At 48.4% G+C, this 15523-nt stretch overlaps 1 protein-coding gene across 3 annotated transcripts; it reads right to left on the bottom strand.

Annotated features, from left to right (window-relative positions):
* Nucleotides 1-729: 729 nt before the first annotated feature.
* Nucleotides 730-6179, bottom strand: AURKB (aurora kinase B). Of its 3 annotated transcripts, XM_082603513.1 has the most exons (9): nucleotides 6093-6149; nucleotides 5697-5745; nucleotides 4174-4276; nucleotides 4010-4064; nucleotides 3571-3762; nucleotides 3132-3270; nucleotides 2873-3021; nucleotides 1982-2156; nucleotides 730-1807 (listed from the first exon to the last, which is right to left on the bottom strand). In XM_082603513.1, exons 2-9 carry the CDS (start codon nucleotides 5742-5744, stop codon nucleotides 1634-1636), a joined length of 1035 nt encoding a protein of 344 aa, XP_082459639.1. In that variant the 5' UTR covers nucleotide 5745; nucleotides 6093-6149; the 3' UTR covers nucleotides 730-1633. The 3 variants fall into 3 exon arrangements, with proteins under 3 accessions (XP_082459639.1, XP_082459638.1, XP_082459640.1); XM_082603512.1 differs by lacking the exon at nucleotides 5697-5745 and having other exon boundaries at nucleotides 6093-6179; XM_082603514.1 differs by lacking the exons at nucleotides 3571-3762; nucleotides 5697-5745 and having other exon boundaries at nucleotides 6093-6179.
* Nucleotides 6180-15523: the final 9344 nt, after the last annotated feature.

The following is a 15523-nucleotide window of genomic DNA, read 5'->3' as shown; positions in this document are numbered from 1 at the left end:
TGTGTATGGTGGCAGTGGAGTGAAAGAATGAAATCCGTACATTATGTAGCAGGAAAACAATAAATAGAGCCTAAAACTGAAAACTTAAGAAGTAGCAACAGAAGCCTGTGATTTGGAAATACACGGTAAATACCAAAAACAAAACAAAACCATAAAAGGATTTGGAATAGGCTGTCTGTGGGGAAAGAGAAATGGGCAGACTGTTGGTTTTGTTTTGTTTTTTTTTTAAGCCTTATAACATCGTTCAGTTGTTTTAATCTATGGGCATATGTAGTGGTTTGCATGGTAGCCCCCCCAAAAATATGTCTGTGTCTTAACCTCTGGAACCTAAGAATGCGATGTTTTTTGGAAAAAAGAGTCTTTGCAGATGTAATTAAGGCTCGTGAGACAATATTATCCTGGATTATCTGGGTGAGCCATAAATCAAATGACTAGTGTTCTTATAAAACACAGGAGAAAAGAGAGAAGACAGAAAGGCTGTGTGAAGACAGAAGCAAGAGATTGGAGTGATGCAACCACAAGCCACGAAGTGCCCAGTCACCTGAAGCTGGAAGAGGCAAGGGAGGACTTTCCCCTAGAGCCTTTGAGGGGAGCATGGCATTGCAGACAACTTGATTGTGGACTCCTGGCCTCCAGAACTGTCAGAGAATACATTTCTGTTGTTTTAAGCCACCGAGTTTGTGGTAATTTGTTACAGCAACCCTAGGAATTGAATATAGCATGAGTAACTGAGATGAAAATAAAAACCTTTATTGATGTTCTTCACCACATGGCTTAAAAGAGCAAATAATCAACAGATGCAGAAGAAGCATTAGGTGAAAGTCAACACCTATTTTTGATTCAAAAAAACCCCAACAGACTCCACGCTTCCACTGCAGGGGGCGTGGGTTCGATCCCTGGTCGTGGAACTAAGATCCCTCACGCTGTTGCGGCTGACCCCAAAACAAACACCCAAACCCTTAGCAAACTAGGAAGTGACCAGGCCTTCCTCAACCTGATAAAGGACATGTATTAAAAATCTACAGCAAGCATCATATATCTAGCAGTGAAACCTCAAACCTTAGGTTAGGAACAAGATTACTGCTTCTATTCACTCCTGTGCTAGATCCTCATCAAAGCTGAAAAACAAACAACTTCTGGGTACAACAATGTTCAGTTGCTCCTGGGTCGGCAGGAGTGAACCAGAAGAGGGAAAGAATAGAGGTCAAGTAAGAGCAAGTAGTAAGACAAGGTGGGCAGAGATGGTTGGTGTGTAGGCGTAGCAGAATGGAGCTGAAGTCCCCAGCATCCCCAGGTCTGGGAGTCAGAGCAGGGGAAAAAAAAGACTTGGGGGTGGGGTGGAGCTGACCAGGTGGGGGTTAGAGCTGAGAGGGCAGGGTGCTCCCAGGGGCAGTGATGCAATGCCAATACTGGCACCCGGCATGGGCAACTCCCCAGCCTCCTCCCCACAGGTGACGGTTTCCTTCACAGCAATTTCCACCTGTAAACATCTACACTCATCAGTACAAAAAGCTTCAGCCTTTATTAGATAAAGAGGAGGTAGAAGACAGATGCGGGAACAGGCCAGGGACCCCTTCTCCTAACTACACATATACAGACATACAGACACAACTGAGAAAATGACAGGGACAGTTCAGGGGACAGACTGAAGGGCAGAGGGGGGCAGCACCCTCCGGGAGTGGGCCCGGACCCAAGGGTGGGCTGAGACCTGAGCCAGCGGCAGGCGTTCTGAGGGGTTATGCTTGAGCAGCTTGGAGATAAGGTCCTGGGCTCCTGCAGGCATGGAAGGGGGGAACTTCAGGTCCACCTGCAGAGGTCAAGGAGAAGGAGGACCCCAGCTTTCATCCTGGCTGCTTTCCCTTCACTGCCCATTTTATTTGGCGAGTGACATAAGCCCCACAACTACGACATGCCCACTCCCTGCCCCTGGCCCCTGGGCCAGCACAGACCCCAGCCAGGCACCCGGGGTTTAGCCTCGCACCTTGACGATGCGCCGATACGTCTCATTGTGGGAAGCACTCTCGAAGGGGGGGTTTCCCACCAGCAGCTCGTAGCAGAGTACTCCGATGCACCACAGATCCACCTTCTCGTTATGCACGCGCCCCTCAATCATCTCTGGGGGCAGGTAGTCCAGGGTGCCACACATCGTCTTCCTCCTGGAGTGGGGGGTGAGTGGGCAGGGATCCCAGATCCAGACCTTCTCTCCTTTCCCTGAAGTTGACAGGGAGCCCAGAGACCCCAGGATGTGCCAGGGGAGTGTTCCAACCAGGCTCTGATGGAGCCTTTGGGGTAGGAGTGGGGCGAAGACATAACTAAAGCCCCAGAGGTGGGCTTACACACTGCCTCTGCGTTTCCACACTGAGGGCTGTATGTTAAAATAATCAGATATGAGGGCAACGTTCACCTTAGAATTAAAGGAAAAATCTCAAATGTCCATCAAGCACATCTTGCTTACATTAATCAGGTTACCTCTCTACGATGCAATATTATGAAGGCATTAAAAATGACGTGGGAGTATTCTCAGTGATAGGGCAAGAAGGTCCCAATATATTTCAAGTGAGAAACCTGGGTGGCAAAACTGAGTCTCCTCTTTTTGGTTTTGTTTTTTCTTTTTGGCCACACCACGTGGCTGGCAGGACCTTAGTTCCCCAACCAGGGATTGAACCCCGGGCCAAAACAGTGAAAGCGCGGAGTCCTAACCATCGGACCACCAGGGAATTCCCAGAGAGTCTCCTATTTTTGTAAAGATATTGCTGTGTCTGTATATTTACATGAGAACAACCCAAAATGTCTCTGGGTAACAAGATCTGGAGTGGTTTTAGTTTGAATGTCCCAGCCTCACACCCAGGGCCGGCCTCCTGGCCCACCATACCTCAGGGAGGGGGCATGTACAGACCAGCCGAAGTCAGCAATCTTCAGCTCTCCCTGGAGCCCCAAGAGCAGATTCTCTGGCTTTATGTCTCTGTGAATCACCTTCTTCCCGTGGCAGTATATCAGAGCATCTGCCAGCTCCTCCATAATCTGGGGGGGCCAATGACAGGCCGTCAGACAAGGATGGACTTCAGGCTGCAAGCAGCGTCCCCCCAGCCTCCAGCCCCCGGCCGGTGCCCCAGGTGCCCACCCGCCCCGACCGTGGCTGTTCGCTGCTCGTCAAAAGTGCGGCTCTTCTGCAGCTCCTTGTAGAGCTCACCCCGGGGGGCATACTCCAGAATCAAGTAGATCCTTCGCCGGTCATAGAAATAGTTATAGAGACGCAAGATGTTGGGATGCCTGGGAGAGGAGACAGAGGAAGCATCAGGCTGCATCCTGGCATGAGGAAATGGGAAAGATGACAGGTCCCACTGCAGCAAACTGGGTCAGGCTTGGGCCAGGCAGGGGACACCAGGCTGGCGGTGCTAAGGGGGGACTGGACACAGCTCTCTGGGTTCAAGGCTCTGGGCAGGATTGAGAGCTCCTTGGGGCTGCCTGACCACAGCTGCAGAGAAGACAGTCCGGATATGGTGGGATTGGAAGAGGAGCCGGGGGTTGAGGCGCCAGGGGCACTCTGGCTCGCAGGGCGTCGACCCGTACTGCAGATGGGCCTGGATTTCGATCTCCCTGCGCAGCTGGTGCTCCACACCCTCCTTCTCTATCTGAGACTTGAAGAGGACTTTGAGTGCCACGATGAAACGGCTTTTCTTCTCCCGAGCCAAGTACACATTTCCAAACTTGCCTTTGCCCAGAGGACGCCCAATCTCAAAGTCGTCGATTGTGAAGGAACGCCTGTTGGGGGGTGTGGGGGGGGTGGTAGGCAGCTGAGTACCGGTTAGTCGGTCCTCTGAGGTGTTTGCCTTCTCCCTGCACCTCAGCCCATCCTGCCCGCAGCCCTGTTTCTCTTCCAGGGGAGCTGAGGATGGATCAGGCTTTCTTGCCTCCCTACTCCTCCTGCCCTTACCTTCTACCTCCCCCATTTCCTACCTGTTCACTGTCCCTCCCCCTCTCTTGCCACCCCAAGGCTTGGGGCGCTTACATTGAGAAGTTGGGGGTCCCACTGTTGTTCTCCACCACCTTCTGGAGAGGAGCAGCTAAGGAAAGAACAGGGAAACTGAGGCCATCCTTTGACATTTTCATCCCCGTCCACCTTTCCCAGACCCTAGTCCCCTCAGGTCGATGCCCTCCCCTTGTCCTAGTTACCTGTGGGCTGGGCATTGGAGCGGCTCATGAGGACAAGCGCAGATGGGGTGACAGGCTCCTTCCGGAGGACTCTCTGGGGCAGGATGTTCAGGCCAGACTGAGCCTGAGAAGGACCAGGGGGGAGCTCTGAGAGTGCCTTTATCCCAGTGACTGGGTTGAAATGTGCTACAAGCAGCATTTCAGGACTTGCTATAAAGCCACCCACCCACCTACCCCATCCCCAGTTCAAAGAGGAACACTGAGACCACAGTTTTGCTACTCAGCCCCAAGACTCTGCTCAGAGCTCCATATAAAATGAGTTATTAATAAACAACCTAAGTCAGCCTAAGATAGGGACTTACCCTCACACCTAACCTCTCACCTCTTTGGCCCTGGCCCACTCCACATTCTCAGGCCCAAGGCTGTCCAACCTTCAAAGTCTTGTCCATAACACCACTCATTTACCCAGCCCCCCACCCCAGGGGGCAGTTCAGGCTGGGGTAATGAACACACACAATTCAAGGAGTTTTAGCACAGCGGTATTCTCATGGTCCCCTAAGCTCAGTCTGTTAAGTCTCAGATAAGGTCCTTGGGGCCTTGAGTGTTCAGCAAATCTCAGTATTTACCCCTTTGCAACAACAGGCTTTAGGGACACTGAGGGCTACTCTAACGGCCCTGGACCACTTTTCACGTTCAACTTCTGAGTAATATACACCCCTTTCTTTTAGGAGTGACCAGTGTAGGCATGACAATGTTTTCTCATTCAGCCTCCATTATTGACAGCCTCATTCAGAGCTTCACCAGGGAGGCAGCTGGTGGACAAGGGGACATACGGACCCCCCCAGGATACTCAAGCCCCACAAACAGAGAGCAAAGCCCATGCAGGGCCCCTTCTTTCTTCTTTAGCCAAGAGAGGAAGAAAGCCTCAGTGCCCCTACAGACTGGTTTGCAAACAGTGATATTAGCATGGAATTTACAAATAAGCAAGTTGAACAAAATGGAGTGCAGAAATAGATCCACATATATGTGGGAATTTAATATATATAATAAAGGTAGCATTTCAAATCAGAGGGTAGACTCTTCAGTGAAAGGTGTTGGGACAACTGGAAAATAAAGCCATTGAATGCTTACTTCACACCAGTCATTAAAATAAATTCTAAATTCTTAATTTAGACTTGTCCTGGACCTTTTAAACTTATAAACTTATCTAAATCCTTCCAGAGTCTATTTCTATTTCCTGCTTAGCCTATTCTTTCAGGACAAGGGTTGGGAATCATGGCCAAAAGGCCAGACCCTGCCTGCTCAGTCCCAGATGTCATTTGGATGTGACAAACAGGCTCAGCTCTGCAGAGGTCCTCACAGTCTGGTCAAACTCAAGTTGGCAGCACCTGATAGGATGTGGCTACAAATGACCAGACTGGGACCCATAAACTGGTGCAAAGCCGGGAAGAAAGTGGTAAGAGGATCGCCCTCTGCAGGACCTCAAATCTGCAAGCGGGACCTCGCCACGCGGGTGGAGGGAGGGGAAGTGGGAAAGCCCTTACCGTCTGCCTGCCGTAGGGCCAGGGGTAGGCGTTCTCCTTCTGGGCCATCCTTAGAAGGGAAGGGGGAGGGAACGGGGCAGAGAAGAGAAGCAGAGCCGTGAGAAGCAGAAAAAAGGGAGAGAGAGAGTGAGGGGTCGGACAGATGTAGCCGGAAGCGCTTGTCTGGGGCTGGTGAAAGGGAGCAGGTTTACAAGCTGGTCTCATCAGGGCGCATCCCGGAGCTCGCCTCGCTGCCCCAGCCCTGCTACCGGCCTCACCCCTTTCCAGGACCCTCTCTCCACTTTAGAGCAACCAGCAGCCCGGCAGAGTGCGCGCGGGCCCGCCCAACGGACCCCCCGACCTGCCGGATCACCTGGCCTCTCCCGGCGCAAGGCCCCCGAAAGGAGGACAGCTCACCTGGAGCCGGCTGCACAGCCACCTCCCTGGCCGCTGGGAAACAACTGAACCTGCCCGGCCGCGCCCACGCAGAGGTCCTTTCAAATCTCCCGCCCTGGCCCCATTGGCTGAGCACGCCTCCCATGCCCAGTCCTCATTGGCTGGGTGTCCCATTACGTAGCCCTAGGGACCCAATGGAAAAGGTGGAATGAGAGCGCCGGAGCAGCTCGGGTTCCGGCTTAGGAAAGTTTCCCTCGACCCCTGAAATGGTCTCATGGGTTTTTTTTGTTTTGTTTTGTTTTTAAAATTTAAGTCATCGATATATCTGGAATTTATCCTTGTGTATATGTATGAACTAGGGTTTAACTTTGTTTTCTGCCAGAGAGCCAGTTATGCCAGCATCATTTGTTAAACAAACTGCACCATTCCCAAGGGAATTTAAATGCTACCCTTGATATACTAAGTCAGATTCTCTATTCAAGTTTTATTGCTTGTGCGTTTGCATGTGTGTGTGGTTTTTTTTTTTTTTAAGTTTATTGAAATACAGTTGATTTACAATGTTGGGGGGGTTGTTTTTTTGGCTCTATCGGGTCTTTCTGGTGCGCAGCCTTCTCATTGTGGTGGCTTCTCTTGTTGAGAAGCACGGTTCTAGGCACCGGCTTCAGTAGTTATGGCTCGTGGGCTCTAGAGCGCAGGCTCAGTAGTTGTGGCGCACGGACTTAGTTACTCCGGGGCACGTGGGATCTTCCCCGGCCAGGGCTCGAACCTGTGTCCTCTTCATTGGCAGCAGGCGGTTGCTTAACCACTGCACCACCAGGGTGTGTTTATTCTTATGTCATTATTATTTTGTTCTTTGAGTCTTTCACTCATATTCCTAATAAGAATTTTCTACCAGAGGACCTTTCTCTGCAGGTCCCCTGACCAAGGCCAAATCGCTTGGACCCACCCTCACTTTTCGCCTTCTTGCCGCACTCCCTTCTCTGCTCTTTCCGACGCCAAATTTCATTATTGGGTTAAATAAATAGATTTTGGGACCTTCTATGAAATAACTAGTGGATATTTGTAAATACTGCCTGTCCAGCACCCTTCATCTTTCTTCTAATAATAACACTCTAACTTCGCTTTAGGGAACCACCTGTCTCCCCATTCTGTGTTGTTGGTTTCTGTTGCTACCAACCCCAAATCGCTAACTTGATGGAGACCCGTTGTAGAGGACTTTGTGGTTATCTAACCAGCATCCATTCTCCCAGCGATTCCCACTTCCTGAAAGCAACTAGAGTTTTGTGGGTCTGAGAGGGAAGCTTACCCCATCCCAGGTCCAGGAGTGGACCCTGTCTGATTTACACCAGTCAACACCCTTTATTCTGGGATCATGGTCACTGGTTCAGGGATAAGCATGTGACCTTAATGAGTCAGTTAGTGGGAATTTTAGGATTCTTGTCCAGAATGCTGGACAGAAGCTCCTTTTCTCCTGCTGGAACCGGACAAGAAAGCACATAGCCTGCATTGCTGGTGGTGGTGGTGCTCCTGCAGGGAGCAGGCTGAGTACGAAGCTGACATTGTAGAAGGCAGCAGAGAGGCCTGGGAAGAACCCGAGAACTTGATGACAATGTTGAACGTCTGGATGCCTATTTCAGTCATTTCCTTCCATGACCCAATAGGTTTCCTTCTCTAATGCATTGAGTTAAGAGTTCTGTTATTTGCTGTTAAAAGCATACTAACTGACACACATCTACAGACCTAGAGTGTTTGTAGTCATTTGGGTTGAATGATGCAAAACTACTGACAGTCAATCATTCTGACCTACAGAAAATACCAATTTCATATGATTCAACCCGATGTAAGTGAAATAAGTCCTAATGGGTTTCTATATCAGTTCACAATGCTTTTGGCTGCAAGTAACAGGAAACTCAGTTAACAATGGCATAAACAGTAGACATCTATTTTCTCTTACATAACAAGAAATCAGAAAGTAGATAGTTGGCTCAGGAACTGAACAATGTTAGAGGTCTGGATTGGCCTCTCTGTGATTCTCTTATTTTCCCTTACGATTGCAAAATGGATTCCAACAGTCTCTGTCTCTTTTATCAGAAAAAGCAGAAGCCTTTCTAAAAGTTCCCAGTATGGGAATTGCCTGGCGGCCCAGTGGTTAGGACTCGGTGCTTTCACTGTCATGGGACCCTGTCTGATCCCTGGTCAGGGAAGTAAGATCCCCACAAGCCCCAAGGAGCAGCCAAAAAAAAAAGTTCCCAGTAGATATCTCCTTGCCTAGAACTGTGTCACGTGAGTACTGCAAAGGAGGCTGGTAACCGTGAGTATCTCTTCCAGTCCCTACAGTTAAAGAAGATCGGGGGTGTTGTGGTAGAAATAGGCATGTGCCACTGGAGGTACAGTGCTGTTTTCACTCAGGGTCAGCCCAACCCTGCTTCCCAAGATCAAGGAGCCCATTTCAATTTCAGTGCCTTTATCAACATATTTGGCATAGAGTGAGTAACTAATGAAGAGCTTTATAAAAATCCTGTCACTTGCAGTATACTTTATGCCTCATAATCTAGTGAAGGGAGACTTTTCTAGAACCTGTCAGGGACACAGTGCATGGGTGGGATATGCCTGTTAGATCCCATACAGTATCTCTGTCCCCTGGAGTCTTTAAATTCCCACTTGCACATTATGTCGGAAGACATTTGGCCTTTCAGGAATAGTTGATGGGCCAGCATAAAATTGAGATTTGCATTATTCACAAAAAACAAAGCAAAACAAAACCTATCTGTTCTAGCAGCTAGGCAACTATCAGCTGCCTGTTCAAGTTAGTGAACAAAATCTCTGTTATTTACCCCAGTGCTCCTCAAACGATCTATAGGGAAGAACCAGCCTTAATTATTGTCAATCTATCACAGATTGATACTTTTATAAAATACAATAAAAATTAGTTCCTTGAAAAATTAAATCTAAAAATAACAAGCTCATTTTTTTTTTTTTGGTTATAACCAACGTTTATAAAAGTACTCTGACAAATGCTGTAAGAGTTTTTAAATACGTAGTTCTCAAACTCTATACTCGTCTCGGACATAAAAGTAACAGTTCATGAAGTGGCACCAGTCTGTGGGCCACACTGAGTATCAGCAATCTACCTCCAGTGCAGCCCCATCCAAAACTGTGGTCTGTTCTCTTTGGTGAGGCAAGCTCAGCATCCACTCTCCCGCAGGGATTCCCCAGGTTTATAAACATGTAAATGAGCAAATTCCTCCAAGTCTAACTCTTTTCTTCTTTCCTCTTGCTTTGCTTTTTGCCTCCCAGTTCCCGTTAGATTGGGGATTCTGGCTACTGGCCAAGGAACATTGAGAGGTGTCCTTGAGGGGCAATTGTCAGTATTCTACTCCCAGAGCTGAATTTTCCAGTGACTGGGAAGGGTCAGAATGTAGCGTGTTCCAAAGTTCAGGCTGGATGGTTGGGATACTGTAATGTTTGTGAGGCACACATGTCAGTCCTTTTATTTCTGATAATGGAATATCCCCCAAAGAAATTTATTTACTTGTCTATGCCGGGTCTTAGTTGTAGCGTGCATGAGGGGATCTATTTCCCTGACCTGGGATCGAACCCGGGACTCCTGAATTGGGATTGCAGAGCCTTAACCACTGGACCACCAGGGAAGTCCCCCCTCCCCCTCTCCCCTCTCTCCTCGCCCCCACAAAGAAATTTCAAGACATGAATTCTCATCGTCAGCCAATAAGCCCCTTCCAGGGACAAGGAGTAGTAGACTCAGAAGGTTCTGGAAGGGCCTTGTTGGAGGAGCCTAGCCAATACTCCCCATGTCTCCCCACTAAGTTGTCCTCCTCTAGGTAAACCTGAGGCAACGCTGATGAGCTGAGTAGGTACATCAAGACCTGGCTGCTCTCCTCCATCCAGACTCCTCCTGAGCATTCCCAGGTCAAACAGCATCGCTGGGGATTGCTCTTGGCCATTAGAGCCCAAGTGTTTGTCTTTGGTACAAACTGCAGGCTTGGACCAAACATCCCTGCCACTGAGACTGAGGCCTGAGGCCCACTCCAGGTCCATGTGTGCATCCTCAGGGACTGGATAAGCAGGGACGGTGCCCCTGCCCATGTGGCGGGACAAGAAGCCTGTACACTACACTTCTGATGATCGTAAAATGTTTTATTGAAGTTACATACTGGAAAATGTACAGCTGGACGAATTTTCACAAACTGAACACCTCTGTGTAACCAGCACCCAGATCAAGAAACAGAATATTACTAGCACCCCAGAAGGACCCCCAGCCTTCTTTTCAAGTCACTCCCCCCCTGTCCCAGGAGTAACCACTGTCCTGACTTCTAACTCGCATACTGGTTTTGCCTGTTTTGACCTTTAGGCAAATGGGATCACACAGTATATATTCTCTGGCACCTGACTTTTCTCATTCAACATTATGTTTGTGAGATTTATCCATTCTGTTGATGTACTGGTTTTTAAATATACGTGAACATGATAAAATTTACACAGACTAGTTAAGTCTCTCAATTCCCTGGTGGTCCAGTGGTTAGGATTCGGCACTTTCACTGCCTGGACTGGGTTCAATCCCTGGTCAGGGAAATGAGATCCTGAAAGCTGGGCAGCGTGGCCAATAAAAAAAAAAAAAAGTGCAGCAATAGATAAATATCATATGATGTTGCTTATATGTGGAATCTAAAAAAAATGATACAAATGAACTTACTTACAAAACAGAAATAGAGTCACAGATGTAGAAAACAAACATGGTTAGGGGGGAAGGGGGATTGACATATACACAATACTATATACAAAACAGATAACTAATAAGGACCTACTGTATAGGGCAGGGAACTCTACTCAATACTCTGTAATGACCTATATGGAAAAAGAATCTAAAAAAGAGTGAATATATGTATATGTATAACTGATTCACTTTGCTGTACAGCAGAAACTAACACGACATTGTAAATCAACTATACTCGAATAAAAATTTTTTTAATGTAGAAGGAAAGATAGAATGAGAAAATTACTATTTTGTATCTCCTTAAAGGGGCCCTGTTCTGGGTGGACACCGAGGAGGGGATGCAGGATTACTGACTGCCAGCTTCACCCTCCTTCAGCATTAAGTTACCAGCGCTCCTGAGCTGTCCCCTTGCTAAGTCATCAGCGGTTCTCAAATCGAGCACACTTGGCTTCTGCAACAAAGGCTGGCGGACCGTCAGCCTCAGTCTTGACACACGTAACACAGTGACCACTCTGGCGGAAGGCGGTCCTGGGACTAGGGAGAGGAGGGGAAAAGGCGAGGCACAGATTCTAGCCTGGGTGGGTGATTGCTTTGTGTGCTGTGGTGAGATGGCTCAAATTCCTCTCCAGCCCAAGCCTGTGACACTAACAAAGGCGCTATTAGTTAAGGAAAGAGATGTCAAGGAAGAAATTCCCCGCTGGAAAAGACAAGGCCTGTGGAGTGGATGGCTTAAATTTCTTTGTTGTTTTTTTTTTCAATGTATCAGAAGCAGCAAAAATACACATAGCTCTGGGCTTTTAGTGACGGCAGTGAAGTCTGGAGAATATTTGTATGTAACGCAAATTAAATACAAAATATTTGTATTTAATACCCGATGTTCTACCACATGGAGGGAACATCAGAGATGATTAAAGCCATAAAAAAAAAAAAAGAAATTGAACTGAATACAAGAACACGGTAATGGAAACATAATTGTTTTTTAAAAAGAGAGGAAACGAAAGAAAAAAAGAAAGATTGCTTTTATTTGAAAAAGTAACAAAAGCAGTATAGTTAGCTGTTTAGCTAAGGGGAACTTTTAACCCTGGAACTGGAGTTTCAGGAATTCATGTCATAGACCAAATTCAGCAGAGGCCAAAAAAAAAAAAAAAAAAGGATGTACATGGTAACACTTTAAATAATGAGAAAAAAATGCAGATAACCACCAGACAACCAGAATGTCTAACTTTAGAAGAATTGCTTAATAACTTACAGCATTGTCCTTGAAGTCAGATGTTCATTAAAATTATAATTATAAAGATAATAGAATCCTATTCCTATTACAATGATAAGTGAAAATACTGGAGTACAAGATTATGGACACCCCTGGCAAGTGGAACTTAAATTGCCAAAAATTAAACCGCTGGTTTAGGAGGATTATGAATTATCATTATTACTTTAAAATTATTCATTATTGCGACATTCTTTTCAATAAAGAACATTTATTGCTCCAAAATACATTTTCGGAACAAGAATTGACGACTATTTATGAACAATTTCTGTGTTAGGATATCTAAAATATCTATGAGATTAAAGGTATTATTATTTTAATTGGTTGATTTGACGGAAACAGTAAGATGAAAATAAAAGTTCCAAAATTTGTATTTTAGTAGAAAACTCAGATACTTTAGGGGAAAAAAATCCCAGAAACACTCAGGTTCCTTTTTTTTTTCATATAATAACACAAGGTTCTTTTCTTTCTTTCCCGAAAAAGAATCTCACTTGCAAAACTATCCAGCCACCGAAAATATCCCTTTGACCCCGACGTGATTTGAACACGCAACCTTCTGATCTGGAGTCAGACGCGCTACCGTTGCGCCACGAGGCCTTCCTGAGGTAGCCGTTTGACGGACCTCGTGAACAGATACTTCGTCAGCATCAAGGGGCGGAGTTTTATTCTCAGACCCGGCCCGGTCCTTTGTCAGAGCCGTTCTCCGAGCCGCCAGTGGGCTAGATGCGCGCGCACTAAGGGATTAACCATCCTCCTCTGGACAAATTGAGTTTAGACGCACTTGGTTTAAGGCCCAATTCTTTAACCTCGGTACACATTGAGCTCACTCAACAGATAAATTACTTCATGTGTTTGAGATTTATTTTTGGGGTTAATAAAGTGTCGGTGCAGATCTGGCGCCCTGGATAAATCTTAGATTTAATCCCAGCTCTTCCCCTACTTGGCTTCTCTTGACTTTGGTTTCCTCGTCTGTAGACTGAGTATAATCAAACAGTCCCTCACGTGGTGACTGGAGCTCAATGGCGGTGCCGGGAGCCAAGCGCCGCTCACACGTGAGTGCCTCGCACACTGCACCCGTTACTTCTGTGTCGGCGTTGCTTTCGTCCGTTCTTCGCCTAGGCCCTGACTCGTTATCACTCAAGCCACGACCCTGTAGACCTAACTCAGTATTTAGGAACTTCAATAAAAAGATATGCTATCGGGGCGTTGGTGGTATAGTGGTGAGCATAGCTGCCTTCCAAGCAGTTGACCCGGGTTCGATTCCCGGCCAACGCATAGTGATCTGAAGTCTTTTTTCTCCCCCCGCCCCGAATTACGCGTGTGACAGTGTTTTGCTGTTCGCCTTCTTGTGTTTTTTAAATTATCGTCAATGAACGCGTCTAATAAGCTTATTGAACGGCGAGAATAATGGCTAATAAACCTATTGAATGGAGAGAATAATTAATTTAGCCACACATTTAAAATACGAGTTACTTGAAATAAAACAAACATGAAATTTAGAATGTGAGCTTGAGAGTCAGGACAAACGACCCCTCTCCTTCTGCTTTCCTTTTCCTTCCCGTCTTCTTTTTATCTTCACCCTAGGGCCCGGGACGGGTACTTCCGAAGTAAGTTAAGATTTAGTGTATGTAAGCAAAAAGGTTAGCATCTCTCCCCGTCGGGGAATCGAACCCCGGTCTCCCGCGTGACAGGCGGGGATACTCACCACTATACTAACGAGGAATGAGACAGACACGACTTGCTCTAAATGCTTGATCTGCTATCTTCACCGAGCGCGGCGTGCGAATGGCGAGGTTCCTGCCGATGCTGTCTCTCCATCCACTAAGAAATGCTGACCCAAACCTATACATGTTCTAGACCATAACTGAGCGCGAGTCCCCAGAAGGACGAAAAAGAGCAGGAGTGACCGAGAGACAGACGGTCTCCAAGCTCGCAGAGACCTGAATTCTGACAGTCCTGGGGCTCTCCCAGACATAACCCCAAATAGGTCCCAACCCGTTTCACTGTCATCCACTACTATAAGTTGACGGACATCAATCAAACCGAAACCAGGCTTTGGCGGCCGAGGAGTAGCATCAAGTAGGAAGGAGGGGAACAGAAAGCGAGCGTCTTGCCCATGTCAGGAGGTGCCTGCCCTCTTCCTGGCACTCTGGGAAGGACTGCGCGCTGCGAGCCTCTTCCTGCCACCCGGGTGTCCACTCAGAACAAAAGAGCTCCCGGAGCACCTCCTTCCAGCCCTCAGTTCACTCTGATCACCTTCCAGCCCAGCCTCCTCAGCGCCGTTCCAAGTAACAACCGCCTTGGGGCTCTGGTTTCCGCAAAACTGAAAGGCCGGGCTCGTCCGGGATTTGAACCCGGGACCTCTCGCACCCGAAGCGAGAATCATACCCCTAGACCAACGAGCCGACGTACAGTGACGACCGCGGACGACTTTAGAGGTCGTCCCAGGCTTTCTGCAGTCCTAGGACTGTGATTCACTGCGGCCAGATCATGGCACGCGGTCAAGGACCGCGTCGGGTCAGCCCCGACGCACAATACTCTGGAGCTTGGGTCTGGGAATCTCTCTCGGCTCCAGAGCCTAGAGCTCCGACTCCTCCCAGGAAATAACGTCGGGGAAGTGGGAGGGAGTGGTCTCGGCCTCGCCCCCGAGCAGCCCTCCGGGACTGCCTCGAGCACTCGTGTGCCCATTCCCTACGGTCACTGACTCGGCGCCACTCCGTAGTCCGGAGTCTCGACTCTTCCTGCCTCCGCCCGCCGTCCTCGGACCCAGCCCCTGGCGCAGAGCTTTGAAGACTAGCGGTAGAGTTGCCTGGTTGGGGACAATTAATGAGTCCTGAGATCTCTCTGGGAACACCAGCCCCTCTTTCTGTCCCTGCGTCTGTCTATCCTTCTGGAGTGGCCGACACTTCGATAGCCCACAGTCTCCCCAGACCGCAGGGTAGTGCCCAGGCGAGGGAATATTTCCTGGGGCCAAGAAGACCCACGCAGGAGGCGTCATTGAGATGAGTGGCTGGCGAGGTCAGGTGGGGGGATGGGCTTTCCAAACTGTGCGAGCTTCTAAGCTTTTAACACACTCGCCGTGCTCTCACATGGGGGCCGCCAAGAGTCCTGGCAGGATCTGGTGGGGTCAGTTGCCAGCTACCGTGTTCCCTCAGGTCGGTTCCTGTTCTGGAGAGTCTTCCCAGGAGGGTTCTGATCGGCCCCCGAACTCGACCCCCCGGTAGCATCTCTGGGCTGAACCATCTTGTTCCATAGCCCAGTCGTGTGATTTGTGGGCCCATCCCTTCTTAAGGCCCTACCCACAGATACTTTGGTGGAGGGGAGTTCAACGAAGGGTTCAGCTCTTTGCCTTTTCTTTCCCAGGTGTCCCTGGCCAGACGGCGGGGGAGGGCAGCAGAGAACAGCCCATCCTTTCCCGTCGGCATCCCAGGCCTTTCAGGTGTGTGAGGAGTG

Source organism: Mesoplodon mirus (assembly GCF_964341445.2).
Source record: "Mesoplodon mirus genome assembly, chromosome: 18".
Taxonomy (NCBI): domain Eukaryota; kingdom Metazoa; phylum Chordata; class Mammalia; order Artiodactyla; family Ziphiidae; genus Mesoplodon; species Mesoplodon mirus.
The sequence above is the reverse complement of the archived record's forward strand: the minus strand, read 5'-3'. Positions and strand labels throughout refer to the sequence as shown.